General features: G+C 30.8%; 2 protein-coding genes across 8 annotated transcripts in view; one reads left to right on the plus strand and one right to left on the minus strand.

The window, feature by feature from the left end:
* Window positions 1–17184, minus strand: part of LOC107454277 (alpha-galactosidase MYORG) — a 39331-nt gene that overhangs the window by 12576 nt on the left and 9571 nt on the right. Inside the window, exon 1 of one of the 7 annotated variants that reach the window (XM_016071408.4) lies at window positions 894–1147. The exons of 5 other annotated variants lie outside the window; for them this stretch is intronic. In XM_016071408.4, coding sequence (XP_015926894.3) covers window positions 894–939 — 46 coding nt within the window. In that variant the 5' untranslated portion in view covers window positions 940–1147. Of the gene's footprint in view, window positions 1–893; window positions 1148–17184 lie in introns of those variants that run through there. One more of the 7 variants, XM_071187207.2, reaches the window with a different exon arrangement.
* LOC107454278 (uncharacterized) lies at window positions 4918–14550 on the plus strand. Its single transcript, XM_016071412.5, has 5 exons — window positions 4918–5102; window positions 9209–9255; window positions 10699–10746; window positions 12277–12333; window positions 14284–14550. The coding sequence occupies exons 1-5, from the start codon at window positions 5000–5002 to the stop codon at window positions 14479–14481; spliced, it is 453 nt and encodes a 150-aa protein (XP_015926898.3). The 5' UTR covers window positions 4918–4999; the 3' UTR covers window positions 14482–14550.

The raw sequence follows: 17184 nt of genomic DNA on the forward strand, positions 1-17184 counted from the left end.
TTCCACCCCTTTTATCAATTTGCTCCCATCCTCTTAGAACTTGGTTTAATCCTCCACCTTTCATATGAGCAAAATTTTCTCAAACCACGATTTTTACTCACTTTTTCAAAATTATTTGCAAGCAAAAAAATATTTTAACTTTTGTAAACGTATTGTTAATCGTTTTTAAATTGGGTAAATTTATTACCCCATATGCTTAAATTTTTTTTTAGCAGAAATATAGGTTAGGACATTAGAAGTTAAAAGAAACCCGAGTGTCATTTTGTGTTAATGGTTAACTGGACTGGTATGAATGAAAATATGTACTATTATATGAAGTTCAATCAGCAGCATCATTGATTGTTAGGAGAAAAAAGAAAGAATCTACATGCACATCTAGGGTTAACGGTCAGTTGTAATGAATGTAAAATATGTACTATTATAAGCAGTTTAATCAGTAGCATCATTGATTGTTAGGAGAAAAAAAGAAAGAGTCTACCAACACATCGTGTTAACGGTTAGTTGTTATGAATGTAGAATATGTAGTATCATTTGAAAATCAATTAGCATCATCATTGATTCATTGTTAATAATAAATAAATTAATCTACCTACATATCTACTGTTAACTGTTAGCTGTTGTGATTTAAAAGATGCACTATGTCTACTCAGACAATTGGCCTCATAATTGATTGACTGCTATGAGATAAAAAAAAACGAGTCTACCTACAGTAACAGTGAACAGTAAAAGATGCACTGTTATATGCAGTTCAATTGTCTTCATCATTTATGGATTGCTAGGAGTAAAAAAAAAATCTACCTGCACATCTTAAGTTAATGGTCAACTATTATGAATATAAAATATGATCCACTTCCTCATCGATTGATTGAAATTAGAAAAGAGTGCAACATTACTTGTTTTTGTCACAGATTCGTAGATTGGATTATTTTTGTGGCTCATAATTCAACTTCTCTTTCGGATGGAAAATTCTTCTATAGATCGGCAGATGAACTCACAGCCCCTTATTCAGTCTGATGTTAAAATAGAAAAACTCTTCCGTATTTCTCGTTCTCGATTCATGAACTGCGTGAAATGATCTATCATTATCAGCTACTAAATCAGACGAGAAGTTTTTCTTCCGAGTGATGACATTCGAATAAATATATGTACATCAAATTCTTATCAAGAGCTTATCTTGATTTTTCTTCTTTTTCTCTCCCCTTCTTTTTTGGAATAGTTTATATTTCCGTTTTCTCAGTATATTATTTAATGCATCGGTCTTTTTGATGCGTTCATTTTTGATATTTTCTTAGGTAAATGTAATAAATCAGGGTGAATAAAAAAGAAACTAATTAATAAATCAGTACTGAACAGTGCTACGAAACACAAGATTGAAAGGCGTGTGAAAGTCTATCTTTTTCATTTCAATGTGCATCGACGTAATTAATAATGCTAAAATAATTTCACTTTATGTACTTATTTAGTATGAGTTTTTGCCCATCCTAGTGACTTGATGTTATTCAGATATGCAAAACACGTTTTTTGCAGTTCATTTTATCAGAGCAGACATTAACTGTATTCAGTATCATTTAGCATGGCCAACTTATGTTAGTCAAAATTAATCACTATCAAAAAGTTTTCTCCTGTATATATCAGTTCCTATAGGTCGTTATTTGTACAGTATCCGTATTGTAACTGCTCAGTATGGGTGCAGCTTTAATATTTAACAAGCATATCAATAGAATACTTTACTTGTATTGGTATATTTGGTACCTATTACATAACAATTCAGTTTTTGAGTTTTGTAAGAAATACATTTATGAGTGGTAGCAAATTATATGCGAAAATTTAAAATCAAATAGAATTGTTATAAGACTTTGATAAAGAATTTGTAGTTTGATCAATTCTCTATCAGATCTTTAAAATATTTATATGTTCCTTTAATTCTAATTCATTAAAATATTAACACAATATCCTGCCACCATTTACAATTTTTTTCCGAAACAGCGGAAATACGTTGTAGAATTCTTATTAAAACTGCACCAATTGCTATAATACCAGTAATATAGAATGAAAAATTAATGAAGCGTCATCTGCGCAAGGCGATTTTCTATGCTCCCCCTAAACGATTAAGAATTTTTTCTCCATTAACTATGCTTCTTGATACAGAGCTTATTTTTTTCCATTAATACATATTGAGTCGTGGTGGCTTAGGGGATAGAGCGTTCACTTTCAAATAAGGTGAACCGGGTTCGAATCCCAACGATGACTGGCCGATTCGAATTCCGCACAAGACTTGCACTGACCCCAGTGCAATTTTTCCTCAGTGGTAGACGGATCATTGGTAAGCTTCCCCTTGCCTGTAGGATACCCGGGGATTTTTGTGGTTTTCCTCTCCATTTAACGTAAATGTGGGTTAGTTTCATCAAAATGTCCTCCACGAAGGCTAATTTCTCTCAATCATTGATCCAAGACTTTCCTTGTCTTTTGGATTTGGTTTTAAATTACAAGACTACGGAGTTGAACCCAAAATTGGTTCGGTTGCTCAACGATGGTTAGAAAATAAAAATAAAATTTTTACATATTGTCAACATTAATTAAGTATTGGTGTCGATAATGAGATTTCTTGCGGGTGCTCAAAACGAATAAGCATATTTTGTTCATTAGCTTTGCTTTTTAGTGCATAGCTTATTTTTTTTATTTCCATTATTACCATGAACTATGGACGATCCCTTCCGACGTCATCACGACACGTTTTTTTTTTTTAAAGTTTCTCCTATCTGTATTGTCCCAACGCCCTCTAGCGATATTTAACGGAAACAGTTACTTGATTCAGTATATGTGAATAGTTGACACTCTACGGTATATTATTTAGTGTCTCTATTTTTTTTATTTACTTCTGTACGATTAAATTTGTAGTATCAATGGATGAATTATAACTTTTTTTGATTAATTGCTTTAAATTTGAGTTTTCATTCCCCATTTCAATCAAAATTATTGAAGCAATTGTGCGAATTATGTTAGTGATTTGAAATTTTTCATATTGTGCATTCATCTATTTATTGTGCATTTATGTTTCTAATAAACTCCAAATCTTTTATTTTACACAAGGAGTGTGGACTTAAGGTGAAATAATCCCCTCGTTAGGTACTAACAACTGGCAAAAATTTAGCTAGTTCCTAATTTAGTGGGATAAAAATCTCTTATTGACTGGGATAAGGGGGAAAAAAACTGTGTGAAAGATCACTTTATTTCAAGTGAATACCAAAGAGGAGGAATAATTTAAAATACGTAGTCAAATCTAAACAACAAAAAAGGGAAATGATTACACCAAGCTCCCGCGCATTCACAAAATACATGAATTATCTTCGCTGCCAAAAACACCAAAATTGGCTCACTTTGGATAGTTTGTTTACAATCGAATACGAGTCGACGCTAGTTTTTTGTTGTCTTTCAAGTTGCATATAATATTTAATGAAACAAAAATTCACCTTTACAATATGTATGTTCTTAGTTGAGTGATCAGGACAATTATGTTTTAATTTTTTAAAATATCTGTCAACTGTATTAAATAATTTTAAAATGAAGTATTTCAATCCGCTTTGTTAAGCCTAGTTTGAATTCGTCTTAATAATCTCTCAGTGCAGTTGATGAGCAACTATATTTATTTTAAAAATTAGTATTATTTCCATGCATCCCTGATTCTTACTTTACGTTGTATCGTAAGTATAACTTTGCTGACTCGTGTCTTATCATACTGTAATTATTAAGTTTAGTGTTGTTACTAAAAATGGCGGCAAAATGGAATGGCTACTTTAAGCCAATTAGTCTAAAAGAGCATTGTTCGTTTATTTTCCACTATTCTCAGTTCTTGGTGTAGTAAAACCTCAAAAATCAAAGTCGTGTTTCACTAGTTAGGTGTAAAGCAGGTGCCATCATTTTCAGATATTTAAAATTCGATTTCTCAAGATTCGACCGATTTTGCTCAAATTTTTTATTTTGCCTTATAAAATGATATTCTTAACAATGAAGTAAGGAACTGTATACCTTATAATTCAAAGTGTTTTCGGCCATTATTAAGTTAAATAATAAAAAAATAATAAATATTTCCTAAAAGTTATATTTTGCCTGGAATTATCTTTAGATAAACGGATTTTATAATTGTGTGCGAAAATTTTTCAATTCGCTTATAAAGTTGATAGAGTGAAATATGCAAAAAGTAAAATTAACATTGCGAAATACAAACTTTGGATCGCTCTCCTGACTAAACTATGGGAACCCTACTTTTTTTTCCCTCACCGTACATAAAACAAAAAACGTAAGGCACATCGCTTTCATAATGAGTTTCTATCACTGCCGAAAATTCTCCCTACTGACGCCTTTTTTTTCGAAAGTGACGCGCTTTTTTCGCTTTATTTCTGGCAATATAAAATGAAATAAATTTTTCTACTTAGTCTACATGAAAAACATAGCGTTTTTAAACTTTTTATTTTACTTTATTATCTGACAAATATTGCGCAAAATTTGAATATCGTGCATATTTTCTCCTTTTAATGCCATTCTCTTGATGGATGGACTTTAAAAAAACAAAATTTTTTCCTCTTCCTTACATTCAGAACAATTTATAATCGCGGAAGAGTTTTAAATAATACTTTTTAATAATGAAACTGGCAACAAAAAGATGAAACAATGAAGCGATCAATGCAGAGTAGACCTTGGCGTTTCAGTTTTAAATACGGATGATACAATCCGTTAAAAGTAAAGAAATGTGTGTCAATTTGCAAAATAAGATCCATTTTCCACGCACTCTATTTATTTCAAAAGATTTTGTGTTTCGATATTTACATTAAAAACGAGTAAATATAATAAAATAAAACTTCCTACAAGTGCAGAATAATATACTAAACTGATGAATAGAAGAAAAAAATGAAGGCGTTTGTGATTTTGCTTATAAAGATACCAGGTTTACTGGCATCAGTAGAATTATTTTGGACTGCAGCAAAACAAATCGTAGTTCAGGATGAGGTCTCTGTTTGCAATAGTTGCATTAATGTGTATTTGCCAAATGGATGCGAGGAAATGTAAAAGAGAAGATCGAATGAAAATGAAAGAAATGGCTAAGAGTAAGACTATCTTCATTGTTAAATTGTGGAATTTAAACTTTGTTAAAATATTATAAGCATTTTATTATCATAAAATATGCACGTTAAATTTTTTTGAAACTCAATATTCTGGGTATTATCATGAAATATATGTCTTGTATGTTTTTTAAAACTTAATATTTTACGCCTAATCATTATACGTATTATATAATTTTTAAAACTTAGTGTTCTACGTATTATCATAAAATGTACTTACTGTCTGTTTTTTAAAACTTAATATTCTACGCGTTATCAAAAAATATATAATGCTTTTTATAACTTAATATGTTACGTATTGTCATAAAATATACGTATTATATGTTTATTAAGACTTATTAATCTACGATTCTACGTATTTTCATAAAATATAAGTATTATATTTAATAAAAACTTAATATTCCATGTATTATCTTAAAATGGACGTATTATATGTCTTTTAAAACTTAATATTCTATACATTATCATAAAAAATTCCCTAGTTTATACTGTGAAGATAATAATTTTTAAACTTGTATAATATTAATGATTGTACTACAGCTATTGTAGTCTAACGGGGTACTTTGCTATAGTTATATTTTATAACAGCAGTTATCGGATTTGATGTTTAATGCTATACACAAGGTAGTATATAAAGTTTTTAAATTTTTAGTTAGCAAAGATACTAAGTTAGTGGAAAATGCAATGTGTCAAAATTTCGCGGACATAAGTTCGAGTGGACAAAAGTTCGCATGGATAAAACTTCGTACGGACAAAACTTGGCGTGCACAAAACATTTTGAGTTGTGTTTATCTTCCTAAACATGCATTTCGAGCCGTATCCATATTTTGAAACACGTATTTCGAGCTGTGTTTATTTTCTTAAACACGCATTTCGAGCCATTTCCATTTTTTTAAACTCGCATCTCGAGTTGTGTTCATTTTCTAAAACACGCATTTCGAGCCGTATCCATATTTTGAAACACGTATTTCGAGCTGTGTTCATTTTCTGAAACACGCATTTCGGGCCGTATCCATATTTTTAAACAAGCGTCTCAAGCTGTGTTCATCTTCTAACTGTATCCTGATTTTAAAATACGCATTTGAAGCTGTGTTCATTTTCTTCAAACAAGCATCTCGTGCTGTGGCGCAATCTGGGAAATATGGTCCCAATAGTTTGTTCAGGAGATCGGTCCAAAATTTTGACCCCTTTATGTTAATTTTACTTTTCGCGTATTTTGCTATATCTCAAAAACTTTTCAAGCGAATGAGAAAATTATTTTCACACAATTATAAAATTCTTTGTCCAAATATAACTACATGCAAGAAATAAACTTAAATTAAATATTTATTATTATATTTAGTAATGGACGGAAAAAGTTTGAATTGTAAGTTATAAATTTTTTACATCATTTAAGAAAATATAATTTAGCGTGACAAAATATAAGCTTTGAGCAAAATGGGTCAAATAGTTCCTGAGAAATCAAATTACAAATGTCTGACTCTTTTGAAATTTAATATCTCAGGAACTATTCAACCGATTTTGAACAAATTTTGTATTTTGTGGGGCAAAATTATATTCTTTAAAATGCTACGTGAAATTGTAAATCGTACAATTCAAAAATTTTTCGATCGACCATTATTAAATAAAATAATAAATATTTAATAAATGTTAATTTTTGCACTTAATTATCTTTGGACAAATGAATTTTGTAATTGCTTGTAAAAGTTTTTTTATTCGCTTAAAAAGTTTTCGTGATAATACGCAAATGGTAAAATTAACAATAAGGGGACAATCCTGATCAAACAATTGGCACACTATTTCCTAGACTGTGACAACTCCCTATATTTTGGGGATCAGAAATTTGATTCCGTCGAGAAAAAAAAAAAAAAAAAGGTAAAGGTTATCCAGAGAAAGTACGTTTTTGCGCTTGATTACGTAACTTAAAATATAGTCCGTACTTGAGCTGTACCCCCTTGAGCTGTTAAGATTTGAGTCCTCGAACGAGAAGATCCAGGACCAAAAGTTATTCCTCAAAGTGGTCCTTTTTTTCTGTCTTTTGCGCACTGTACCTCTTAAGCTCATGAGTGAAGTATTCTAATCTTAGTTTTCAATAGGATGTGTTCTACTTAGGCTGTTATAACCCATCCCCTTATTTTTTGCAGAGCTAGTTATAATGCAACGTAAAATGTAAAAATTATATCATTTCTTACTATTTTTAAATCATTATTAAATAGAATAGTAATGAATTGTAAAGAACTATTAGAACTTGTTATTTTGGTATATTTCTTTGTTAATAATATAAAAAAAAACTACAGTAAAGTGCTGAGCGTGAAAAAAAAAAAAAAAAACTGAACGCCTCGAATAACTTTTGATTTAACGAATGGATTTGCATCTATTACCGAGAATGTCATTTTTCAAGAACTGTTCAATCAATTTCATTCGAATTTTGTATTTGTCATATTAAATTACATTCTTTTGAATAATGTCAGAATTTGTATATCTTGCAATTCAAAACTATTTTGATTATTATTTAATAAAATAATAAAAAATAATGAAACAAATTACTATTAAAAATGATCTTTCGAAAGGTAACTGCTTTTTTTTGCATATGAATTTTCGAATTGGGCTCAAAATTTTTTTCGATCTGTTCGAAAAGTTGTCAAATTATGTCGAAATATGCAAAATTAGAATTAATATTTAAGGAGCCAAACTTTTGACCGCAGTCCTGATTAAACTATTGGGGACATATTTCCCTGATCGTATCGATTCCATCCCCCCCCCATCAATATTTTGAAAGTCAGGAATCTAAATTCGTCGAAAAAAAGGTACGTTTTTTTCCACAGAAAGTACATTTTTGTGTTTCATTTCGTAACCTTTTTGTTTGCATTAATTAATTAACATGCATGAAGTCATCTCTTTAAACTGTTGTCTCCAAAAACGTGAGGATCCTATCACTAGGTAAAAAGCAGCAGTCTGAAAAACTAAATTTTTTTTGTTGTTAACCACAACTACAACTACTTTATTGCAAATGTAGATATCTAAAACTACAACTACTTTTTTTAACTGTAGCGACTACAAATTACTTTCGAAATGTAGTCACTACTCGGCTAATTTTAGAAGACAAACTTGACTGGAGAACTTAATTTTCACCAATATTCAAAATGATTTCGAAAAACAAATGGCGTTGTTAAGTATTAAGAGTTACTAAGAAGTTTTAATTCATGTTTACATGAAATAGTTTTTTATTCTAAAGCACTTTTTACGAATTTGTTCTTTCAACTTTCAAACTATTGCTTTTCTCGACAGTATTTAAGAAATGCTAGGAAATTAACAAATATTTGTGATTTAAGTGATTAATGTCTTTTTTATATCCTCCAAGAAATAAAGTTACAATGCGAAAAACAACGGACTACCCTAAGTAACTTTTGATCTAATGACTCAATCTTAATGGTTTGAGGGGGGTGACAGCAAATATGCTAATTAATTAACGCAGACGATATTTTAAGTTACGAAATTAGACACAAAAAAAGTACTTTATAGTTTCTGTGAAATCGAATTTTAAAATAGTCAGATGTTTAAAATTCGATTTCGCCGGAGCAATTCGATCGATTTCGTACCGATTTTTCCGAGCCACAGATGTAAATTCGAGCTTCAAACGTTGTTAACACTCGGCCACAGAGGCATTCTCATTACGTGCGTAGACGGGCCCGCTAAGAATTTGCATCAATCATATTCGAAAAACTTTTTGTATTTGAACTTTGTTTCTTCATTTAAGTAACGTTAAAAGTAGTTGTCAAGAATAGCTACAAACGACTGTTCTGTTGCATCGCACTACAAACTACGGAAAGTAGTTTCGCTTTTTCCGACCACTGATTAAAAGTTATCCAGGATGTTAAGTTTTTCTTTTCGCATTGCAGATTCTTAAAAATATTTATGCTTTTAGTATATAATATTCATAAACGTATACACATGTAACTAATAAAACTTCATTTTCCTCATGTATATTCTCGTAAATGTATCTTAACATCGCCCGCTAGGTATTTCTTTTTTTAAAAAAATTATTAACTCATTGAGTTAACAATTTTTATTAATTTTTCATTTATTTATAGAGATAACTGAAGCAGGAGAAGCACCAGAATGTTTTGAAACACATGACGTCAGTACAGTACTATTCAACTTTTTTTTAGAAACTTTATTAGTATTTTTTAAATTATTAGTTATTTAATGAGTTTCTTTTTTAATCTTTTAGTTTATATTCTAAAATAGTTCTTAGTTATTCAGCTAAATGCTGTTTTTTTTCAATAACTATTAATTTTTTCAAATGTACTAGTTACTTAATTCTTTTTTAAGTCATTACTTATTTTTTGAGTTATGAGTCATTTATTTTTTTCTTCTTCCATTTGGCTCATTCGAACTCGAAATGATATACTTAAAAGCTAACTATGTGATTACAGGGTGAAAGAGGCATACATAAAATAAATGTGCCAAATAAAGTACTATGTAGAAAATTCATGGAATTGTACGTATTTTTAGTTTTGCCGTTTTTTATAACTTCTTTTAACCTTTTGTGCCAGAACCGTTTCTGTTTTGCCTCAGAACTATTTTAGCTACGTACTTTTTTATGCTAAAATACAAATTTTTCTGTATTTTAACATAAAAATAACGCAGATAAAAAAATAGACAAATGGACCTGTCTAAAAATGTCTTTATTTTTTTGGAGTATGTTGAATTAAAAATTCTACTTCAAAGGATTCAAATATCAAAATTCTATAAATATTTTAAATTTCACCAGCCCAGCGGAGGTCTTAAATAACTTATGATATCAAAATGTTTTCTTCAATGAATAAAGAATCTTACTTTGCAACTATTTTTTCTACAGGTTTCAAGAAAAAGTTAAGAATAAAAATTTTAAAAAATAAATGTCGTTATTGTAGGCCATTAAGAAAAAGGGTGCGATTGTTCTTGTTTTCTAGTGGCGCCATCTATGGCAAAAAATTCGATTTCTAGCATACGTCATTCGTCATAGGGCGGAACCATTCATACATCCATTCATTCATGGACAGATCGTAATCTTGACTTCAACCAAAGAACGATCAATCTTTAATTTAGTATCCTCAGAGGTATAATTTGTTACGATAATATTGAGGACTTTGTGACTCAACAGATTTAACGTTCATCAGTCACTATTTACTATACTGTCTTCGGCCGACAGGATTCGAACTTCCGTTCTCGTGAATATGATTCCAGAGCCCTTCCAGTCTAGCTATCCCGCCCGGCCTAAAAAATAAATAAAATTGCAATTGTTCTTTTTTAAATATTTGGAGAATATGCGAATTCCCGGCTAGGAACCTAAGTTCATTTTGATTTTTTTTTCCAATCGAAATCGCCTGTGGTCGAAAAAGTTCTGTAGTGAAATCAAGTGTTTGTTAAAAAAAAATTTCTTTTTAACAAACAGTTGATTTCGATTTCGATTGGGAAAAAAAAACCCTCCACCCTATTATATAAGACAAATCTTTTTTAATTCCAGGGCTAAATAAAACACAAACAACTTCTGTTTTTATTCAACTTTGTTATTAATTTTTATTTAATAAAATTGCAGATTAAGCGGTTTCATGCTACAAATAGAGAGGAACGCCGAGAAATGAAGGTAAATAAAATAAAAACTACATATGAGTGCTACATCGTAGAACAAAATGTATTCTTTTCATTAATACAATTTTTCCTGTATTTGGACTTGTATAATCTGTATATAACTTGCATATGACCGGTATATATCCTGTTTCCCGTATTTAGTCCAGTATTTAAAATGGGATTTGCAATAGATTGTTTCAACCTCTATATACAGCATACCAGTTTCAAAATGATAGATGAATAAGAGAGAGAGAGAGAGAGCACAAAAGGCCTTATTGTAATCCCCTAGTGTCGATCACACATTATAGGCTAGGACACACTCCGGTCACATTCATCCATCACTTTTTTTTCTGACGTCAAGGTGAAATAACCCATTTCAGAAGGTAGGTGGCAGCACATTGTTGTGGAACGTACATAAAGGGTGTCCAAGGCAGGCAGAAAACATTGCAATCGTTGGCCTAATGGGCGATCGAAATAGGCTGCAGGTGGCGTGGAACAAAAATCTCTACTTATGGCAACACTTCGCTTGCTCTCACCAGTAGCGTGTGGAGAGTCAAAGGAGACGGAAGTACATTCATTTCTGCCTTGATTTTTAAATAGATTTAAAACTTTTAAGAAAGGGAACTGTATGGAACTGAAAACTACATGGAACATAGTTTCAAAAGAAAGCGTCGCGTAAACTTTTTAAAAAAACATTGGTGACAATTAAAAATGAAAAGTATTAAGAAAGGGGAAAATATCGTATTACACTCCTATACAACTGAGAAGAGGGGGAGAGAAGGATCAACCGGTCTTTTCCCCAGATGGCGTAATCGAGCGCTGCGATCGCGAATGCGTAAACGTAGTGACGTATGCGATGTCAAAAAGGGCGTGATCATCGGCCTCAGGGCCAAGAATGAAAGCATTTCCGAAACGGCTGATTTTGTTAACGCTGTTCAAGTGCCGGAGTAATGAAAGTATAACATATGTATAGCGAAATCACACTATCCAAAAACAGCGACGTGACAAATGTGGTGCAACATGGGCCATAGGTAACAAGGTGAACGACGACTGAAAATGCGTGCGAATAGACGTATAATTGTTGAGTAACTGACCACTCAGATGAACCAATGGGCTTCCAACAGTGTCTCAAACGGCACGAAACGCGTGAAAACAAACACCCTGTAATAATAGCCGGAAGGATATAAGTTGGAGGAGGTAGCATCTTTCAGCGGCTGGATGCAGAGGGTACTGGTTAAACTGTAATTGGGTTAACGCAGATTGGGCAGTGGCACTAAACCTTAAAAAAACATTGATGTAAGGCATACCGGGCTAATGCAAAGAGGGCAGTGGCACTTAACTAGACTCATTATATATTTCGTACATTTACGAAAGCTACTATGTACACATTATGTCAACATTAACCGGTGAAATTCAACAACCACCCGTTTCGATCATTCACAGTAACATAAAAAAGTCGAAGTTGCGATGTAGCATACTTCTTTTTGTTTTTATTCATCTTTGCATTTGAAGAATGCTGTTTAATATCATTATTTAAACATTTTAGGCAGAATTTAAGAAATGGATGAAAGAAAAAAGTGAAGATGAAAAAAAAGAAATTCTGGTATGTTTTTTTTTTTTTTGTTTATGCTTTTCGGTTAGTCGAGCGCAGAAGAAAAATGCAAACCCCCACAAACTTTATTATTTTATTTCATTTATTTTTTAAACACTGAACGAACGTTCGCAAAAAATTAAATAGAACAAAAAAATAAATAACTTGATTTTCCTTGCGCCTATCTAACTGAAAAGTATCTTTTTTTAAAATAAAGAATAACAATAACAGAAGGCTTCGTCCCCAGATCTCTAATGCTCGAAAACACGAAAAACTGCTTACGCACTTGTCTTAAGATGTTTTCGTGATTCGGGGTGTTTTTTTTATATTTTAAAACCATCGTGGAACAGCCGACCCTATTTTGGGCTAACGACAACCCATTTCTAACTCCGTAGCCTTAAAATTTCGAACTCGTGGATCAAGTATTGATAGAAATTTGTCTCCGGGAGGACTTTTTGATGGAACTAACCTGCATTTGCGTTACATGGAGAGGAAGAACGTCCCACGGTTAGCTTAACGGCAAGGGGTCTCTAACCGATGATCCATCTACCACTGGGGATATTGCACGTCAGCACTGTGGTCGGTGCAAGCCAGATGATGGATTCGAACCCGGTTCACCTCATTGGAAGGCGAACACTATTCCCTGGGCCATCGCGGCTCATTCGGGTGTTTCACTCGCACATTTCACTAATCAAAGTTTTAGTGGGTTAACGTATTAAAATATGAAGGTATTGGGTGAGAATGATATTCGTTTCTCGCGAGCAAATTTATCGCTCTATAGGACCATTTTTTTCTAATAATGATATGCAAAAATAATTTTTGGTTTCAGATTGATTCTAGAAAAGAAATTCACTTGACTTATTGCTTAAAATTAATTTGGTTTTAAAAATCATCTTCTTTATGTTAAGAAGTTGGGTGAGATTTTCAAAATGTTACCTTCTGTAAAAATGTAATCATAACTTTCATACAAATTCTGAGCTTATAAATAAACAAACTTCTGCTTTTATAGCTACAAATAAACTCGCACTAAGATTTACGGAGAAATGAACATAACGCACAAGAGAAAGTAACTCCTCTGTTTTTGACCCCACGCATACTGTTACTTACATTTATATGAACAAAGCCCTTCGTTTTTTCTTCTTTTTTTTTAAATTTTATTTATTTTTTTGCTTTTTTTTGCAGTTATTAACTGATAACAACTCAAATCAGAGGTGGGATCGTTTAATTAAAAATTGATATAGTTGGTATTTATACCACATCTTCATAAAAGGTTACAACTTATAAATTGATCAATAATGTGGGATAATGCATACCAAAAAAATAGCCAAATATTTGGGAATATATTTCAGCCGACTCTTAAGTTATTATTTTAATTCTTTCATTGTGTAATTATTTTTAATTATTTTAATTTCAAGTAATTATATTAATTTAATAAACAAAAATTATAAACATTAAATATTTATGTAATTATTTTAATTTAATAAACAAAATGTCCCCCATTCTCTCACACCAAGAAATGAATATTTCAATAAAAGAGGTCACGTTGATGGTAGAGAAACTCGAAAGGACAAATTTTTAAAATCTCTCTGTATTAATTTACAAGTTATTTAAAATTTCTCTGTATAATTGCATAAATATTTGTAGAGTCTTCTTATTAAAAAATCCTAATTTTTAAAAATATGTGAACTTACTGTATGCCAATCTTAGATTTCGATATGTGGAAAGAAAAACAATATTTTTGCTAACCTTTAGCTTGTAAAAATGAATTTCGTCAGGAAAATTTCATCGAAAAACTATTTTAAAATAAAATAACTTTAAAATTAATTTAAAAACTAATTGAATGCATTGTTACAATGCATCTTTACATTAGATAGAAAAGGAAATGTGTTTTAATGTAGAGATAAATAGGAATTTTACTTATTTATTTTTTGAGTTATTGATTTATTTTTGTTTTAAATATAGAGCTGCTTTCTCGAAATGGGAACTCAAATTATGGAGAAATTGAAGGAAGAAGGTACAGAAATAAGCGAAGAATGTAAAAACAAGTTTAAAAAAGTTTCAGCAAAAATGCTTTCTTACATAAATGGAGAAAAGGAGGATGCTGGGGGAGAGGAAGAGAAAGAAGAAGAAGAAGAGGAGGAGGGGGAGGAAGATGAATAACTATACATTTAGAAATTAATATCACCGTGGATAATTAAAATGATTTAATTATAAAATTCATAGCTAAAATTGATTCTTTTTTTGACTTTGAACAAAAAAAAAGTTTCTTACATAATGAAAGGAGGTTTCAAAGTATTCATTCCTTCTATACATAGTGTTCTGTATTTACCACCTTTAACATTTAGAATTCAAATCCCAAATTAAAATATATGTCATAAAGAAGGAAGCAAATGCTTGTCAAAATAGATTCAGAAGTTTCTAAGAGAGACTACGCCAGTTAACTATAGAAATAGACTTTTAACATCAAGAAAAATATCGACGACGGAAAATTTCGAAACGAATCTCAGATTAAAATAAGTACCATAACAAGAAGTATAAGAAAAAGTTCTTAAAAGTAAAATACATAAGTGATGTAGTGTTTTAGAGAAACTACATTAATTAGCTATGGAAATTCACTTTTTCTCAAGACTAAAAAATCGTCCACTGCAATTTTTAAAACATAATCCTATGTTAAAATAAACGCCATAATAAGAGATGAAAAAAATTTATATTAAATAGTTTTCCAGTGAAACTACATCAACTAGCTTGCTTTAAGTATTACAATAAAATCGTCCACTGAAAATTTTAAAAACATGATATGTTAAAATATGTATCCTAATAAGAGATAAAATTTCTTTTGAAAACTTAATGCAGTAGTTTCTTAGAAAAATTACATCAAAATTAACTATAAAAACTGACGTGACACATAATTTAAATCTCAGCAACTGAAAATTTCAAAACAAATCCGATGTTAAAATATGCAGCAGATGAAGCAGCACCATAGAATGAGGAACAACATTTTGTTTTGAAAATCTATTTATTAGAAACTACAAAGTTGATTACTAAAACTTCACGTTACTTTCAAATTACTAAAAAAATCATAGACTGAAAATTTCATAACATATTCCTAATTAAAACATGCGCTGTAACAATAACGTTTCTGACATAACATTGACAACGTATAATAAAATGTCTGCATTGTATACAAGCATTTTTTTAATTTTACGATCTTATTTTGAAGTAAGATTTTAAATCTGAAGCATTTTCAAATTTTTAGGCATATTTAAAAATAAATCACAGAAACTTTAAGGCAATGTAAATTCATAAAAGTGTAAAGTAAATAATATAGTTCGCCTTCCTAATATGATTTAATGTGTTCAATCAAAGCTTAATTTCTAAAAAGAAGGAAAAAAAAACTAATACATATTAGCTAATTTCGAAAAACAGCTAAGTTTAAAATGTGGGCAGATTTTAAAATTTAGTGTGCACTTTTAAAAATTCAGTCGTAATCACGTTCTAAACATATTTTCTTAACATATAATGTACTATTCATGCTAAATGAAACAATGTTGATGACATTAATCATATAATATAGGATGAAAAACCAGTAACACTATTCATAAACGCAGGATAATAAGTAAGCAACCTTAAACTTGCTCCAAAAGACTAAGTTTGAAAAAAGTTTGGCAAAAATGGTTTTAAAAAAAAAGGGTAATTTTAATTCCTAAACTGTAAAAGTTTGCAGATATGTTAATATACTTCAGAACATGTGCTCATATCATATGTAAATAATCTGAAATCTGCTCGAAGCAGCATTAATAATATTATGATAGGCAATAATTTATCAGGGCTCGCAATGAGCATTCGCAGTCAAATCGTAAATTTGGCAATAGCAACAAAAAAGTGTTTTTGCTACAGTATTTACGAATGACCTTTTCTACCGAAAAAAATAGATATATATTTCCCTTAATCCTGAAAAAAAGGAGAAAAGATCTAAAGGAATTTTTGTGAACAGATCCTGTATTTTTCATTCAATTACAGTAATTTCAGTTAGATACGTCGCATAACTAATTAGAATTATATCCATATAAAGTAAGCAGCAAGAGAAATTACGTAAGCTTGAGACAAACTACCGTAAAATACAGAATACCACGCTCGTTGTCCGATCACGCGATAAAAATTTTTTTCTACAGTTTTTGTCAGTAAAACAGATTAAGTGGTAGCAAAAGATTCATATTATCATCCAACTATTTTTACAGAAAATATGTTTTCTCGTGGACAATAGCATTATGTTGCTTTAGGTTTATCCTTACATTACTGATCTAATCTGAGAAATTATCAAAGATTAACCTATTTCTTTTCCTCAAAGACGATAAAACATCCTCTCTCCCTTTTTTCTTCTTTTTCTCATCCCCAACTGCAAAATAACTCTTGATTTGAATTTGCATTTTATAAAATAACTCAACTTATGGTAAATTTGTATTTTGATTTGAAGTTTCTATTGTGAAAAAAATCAACCATAAGAAATTGTTAAGATTTGCCTTTGGCTCAGGAGTTTGAAATTCGGCTAATACTTTTGTTATTTGGATAATTTACTGGATAATGATTTGAAGTTCTTATCACTGGCCCTGGTATATTGAAAATTAATCAGAATTTATTTAAATTTAGGAATTTTTTAATATACGCATTTAGGAATGAAAAGTCGGTATAGCTTGGTTGGTAGAGAGTTGGGCCCATGTCCAAGAAGTCGTGAGTTCGATCCCTCCTTCTGAAAACCCTCCGTGTAGTAAATGGTGTCTGGTGCACATTAAGCCTGTCGGGTAACAAAGTCCTCCATGTTCCCATAACAAATTATACCTCTGCGGTACAGAATTGGAGATGGAT

The sequence above is a fragment of the Parasteatoda tepidariorum genome, chromosome 9 (assembly GCF_982258835.1).
Source record: "Parasteatoda tepidariorum strain Cologne lab strain chromosome 9, Ptep-v5.0, whole genome shotgun sequence".
Lineage (NCBI taxonomy): Eukaryota > Metazoa > Arthropoda > Arachnida > Araneae > Theridiidae > Parasteatoda > Parasteatoda tepidariorum.

Bases quoted from the DNA above. Each gene is read 5' to 3' on its own strand.
- LOC107454278 (XM_016071412.5), top strand. From the start codon at position 5,000: ATGAGGTCTCTGTTTGCAATAGTTGCATTAATGTGTATTTGCCAAATG. The intron at 9,256-10,698 runs GTCAGTACAGTA...ATAAAATTGCAG, and splicing joins AATGTTTTGAAACACATGAC to ATTAAGCGGTTTCATGCTAC. The intron at 12,334-14,283 runs GTATGTTTTTTT...TTTTAAATATAG, and splicing joins ATGAAAAAAAAGAAATTCTG to AGCTGCTTTCTCGAAATGGG.